The sequence below is a fragment of the Monopterus albus genome, unplaced genomic scaffold (genome assembly GCF_001952655.1).
Source record: "Monopterus albus unplaced genomic scaffold, M_albus_1.0 scaffold52.1, whole genome shotgun sequence".
NCBI lineage: Eukaryota > Metazoa > Chordata > Actinopteri > Synbranchiformes > Synbranchidae > Monopterus > Monopterus albus.
The window spans coordinates 4423234-4425187 of record NW_018127932.1 but is presented as its reverse complement, the minus strand read 5'-3'; the positions used below and the strand labels follow the sequence as shown (position 1 = coordinate 4425187).

General features: G+C 41.0%; 1 protein-coding gene across 1 annotated transcript in view; it reads right to left on the bottom strand.

The window, feature by feature from the left end:
- The window catches only part of mcm8 (minichromosome maintenance 8 homologous recombination repair factor), a gene marked incomplete at its 5' end in the record, with an annotated part of 9633 nt that extends 7983 nt beyond the window's left edge, over positions 1 to 1650 (bottom strand). Inside the window, 5 exons of the mRNA XM_020601881.1 lie at positions 324 to 421; positions 731 to 880; positions 1030 to 1112; positions 1243 to 1308; positions 1503 to 1650. Of these exons, the coding sequence (XP_020457537.1) occupies positions 324 to 421; positions 731 to 880; positions 1030 to 1112; positions 1243 to 1308; positions 1503 to 1650 (545 nt within the window). The remainder of the gene's footprint in view (positions 1 to 323; positions 422 to 730; positions 881 to 1029; positions 1113 to 1242; positions 1309 to 1502) is intronic.
- Between the last annotated feature and the right edge of the window lie 304 nt (positions 1651 to 1954).

The following is a 1954-nucleotide window of genomic DNA, read 5'->3' as shown; positions in this document are numbered from 1 at the left end:
CTTTTCTTCTTTTGTCTCTCCTCTATCCACTCACCCCAACCGGTCGAGGCAGAAGGCCGCTTAGCAAGAGCCGGGGTCTGTCGGAGGTTTCTTCCGTTAAAGGGAGTTTTTCCTCCCCACTGTCGCCAAGTGCTTGCTCAAGGGGGATTTGTTGGGTTTTCCCTATGTACTAATATTGATAACAGTAAGGTCTAGACCTTACTTTGTAAAGTGACCTGAGATGACTTTTGTTGTGATTTGGCGCTATACAAATAAAATTTGATTTGATTTGATTTATACAGGTGTCAAGCAAACAACTAACTGTGCATCACTGTGTGCATTACCTCGCGCTAATGTGAGTGATGTTGATGATTGGTGTAGCTACAGGAAGCTCTTCTCCTTGCAGCTCAGCAGCCTGTTTCTCTAAATCTCTAGTCAACACCTGCAAAACACAAACAATATTAGTCATATCATTTTAGTGCCAAGTAGAGCAGATCCATGCATTGCCTCTTAGCAAACCTAACAGAATTAAGTGTTATTCTGTCTTCTGCTGTTTAGATTAAAATAAAATTACTAACAATGACAATGTGAAAAATAACATGGCCAGAATTAAGCTTTAGTGTTCATTTACACATTAAATATATCAAAAGTCTTTTGAGTATTTAAAAAACTGTGAACATACATGGTATGTGTACAGCATGTTCTGAAAGGCTGTAACTTACTGATGACCGTAGTGACTCTGTATGTGTACCTGGTGAATGGCCACACCCAAGCAGTTGAGTATCAACTCTGGCTGTTCCTTCAGCTCCGTGATTAGGTCAGGAAGTTTTTCACGCACAGTCTTATCTCTAATCAAGTCTGCATAATCCACCAGAACACTGCCCTGACGCTCAATCTCATCCTGTACACAAACACACAAAAACATTTATGAATGGGACACAATACAGTGTAATTTCCCTTGAAAAATACAACTGTCTATGTGGGCTATAATGAGAGATGGTAACCCAAACAGTCAGTTTATTAAAAAGAAAGGCATACAAGCAGACAGACCTTGTCATACAGGTGAATCTTGGAAGTGAAATATTTCTCAAACACTTTGATCTTCTCCACAATGGGGGAGCTTTCTATAAAGCCTGTACATAAAATAGCATATTAAGACACCAGACACACACAAAAACACATCATTATAACCATTATACACAACCTGTATCTACAGTATGCATTACCATCATGTGAAACAGAGCTATAAATATAAACATGTACCATCTGTGAAGTAGAGTGACCATCCTTTGTATGGACACAATATGTCAAGAGTAGACTGAGAAGCAACTGAAAAGACAGAGAGGCAGTCAGCAGTGTGAAATTTAATGCATAGTGTTGCACGCTTCTCAGTTTTCTGTACTATATAGGAACAACAACTTTACGAAGCTGTCAACATGGAGAAACATCACTTTGTAAAAGTGTAATTTATTTATGCAGATTTACTAGATTGATGTAAAAACTTAAAAGCAAATGGAACTCACCCCTCTGAGTACTGGAGGGATGGTTTCCCGATCCTCCAGCACGAAGACCACCTACACCTCTCGGCCCTCCTCCTGAACCTCTTCCCCCTCCTCTTGTTGCTGCTGATCCTCCTCTCCATGGTCTACTTCTCCATCCTCCCCCTCCTCTCCATCCCCCTCTACCTCCTCTCCTGCCTCCCCCACCTCCTCCTCTCCAACCTCCCCCTCCTCCTCCTCTCCATCCTCCACTTCCACCCCTCCATGAGCCTCTCCTAGATACCTCTCCATTCATTATTTTCCTAAGACAAAGAATAAAGGAGGGACAGGGGAAGGATTAAGCAAGGCAGTGTCTTTTCTTAGTGTTGCTTTAGTCAAACATTCACCAGATACTTTTATTTTAATCAGCGAAGTACATAAGTAACACACACTAGCAAAAAAACTACCATATTAAGACGTTTTTAATCTACACATTG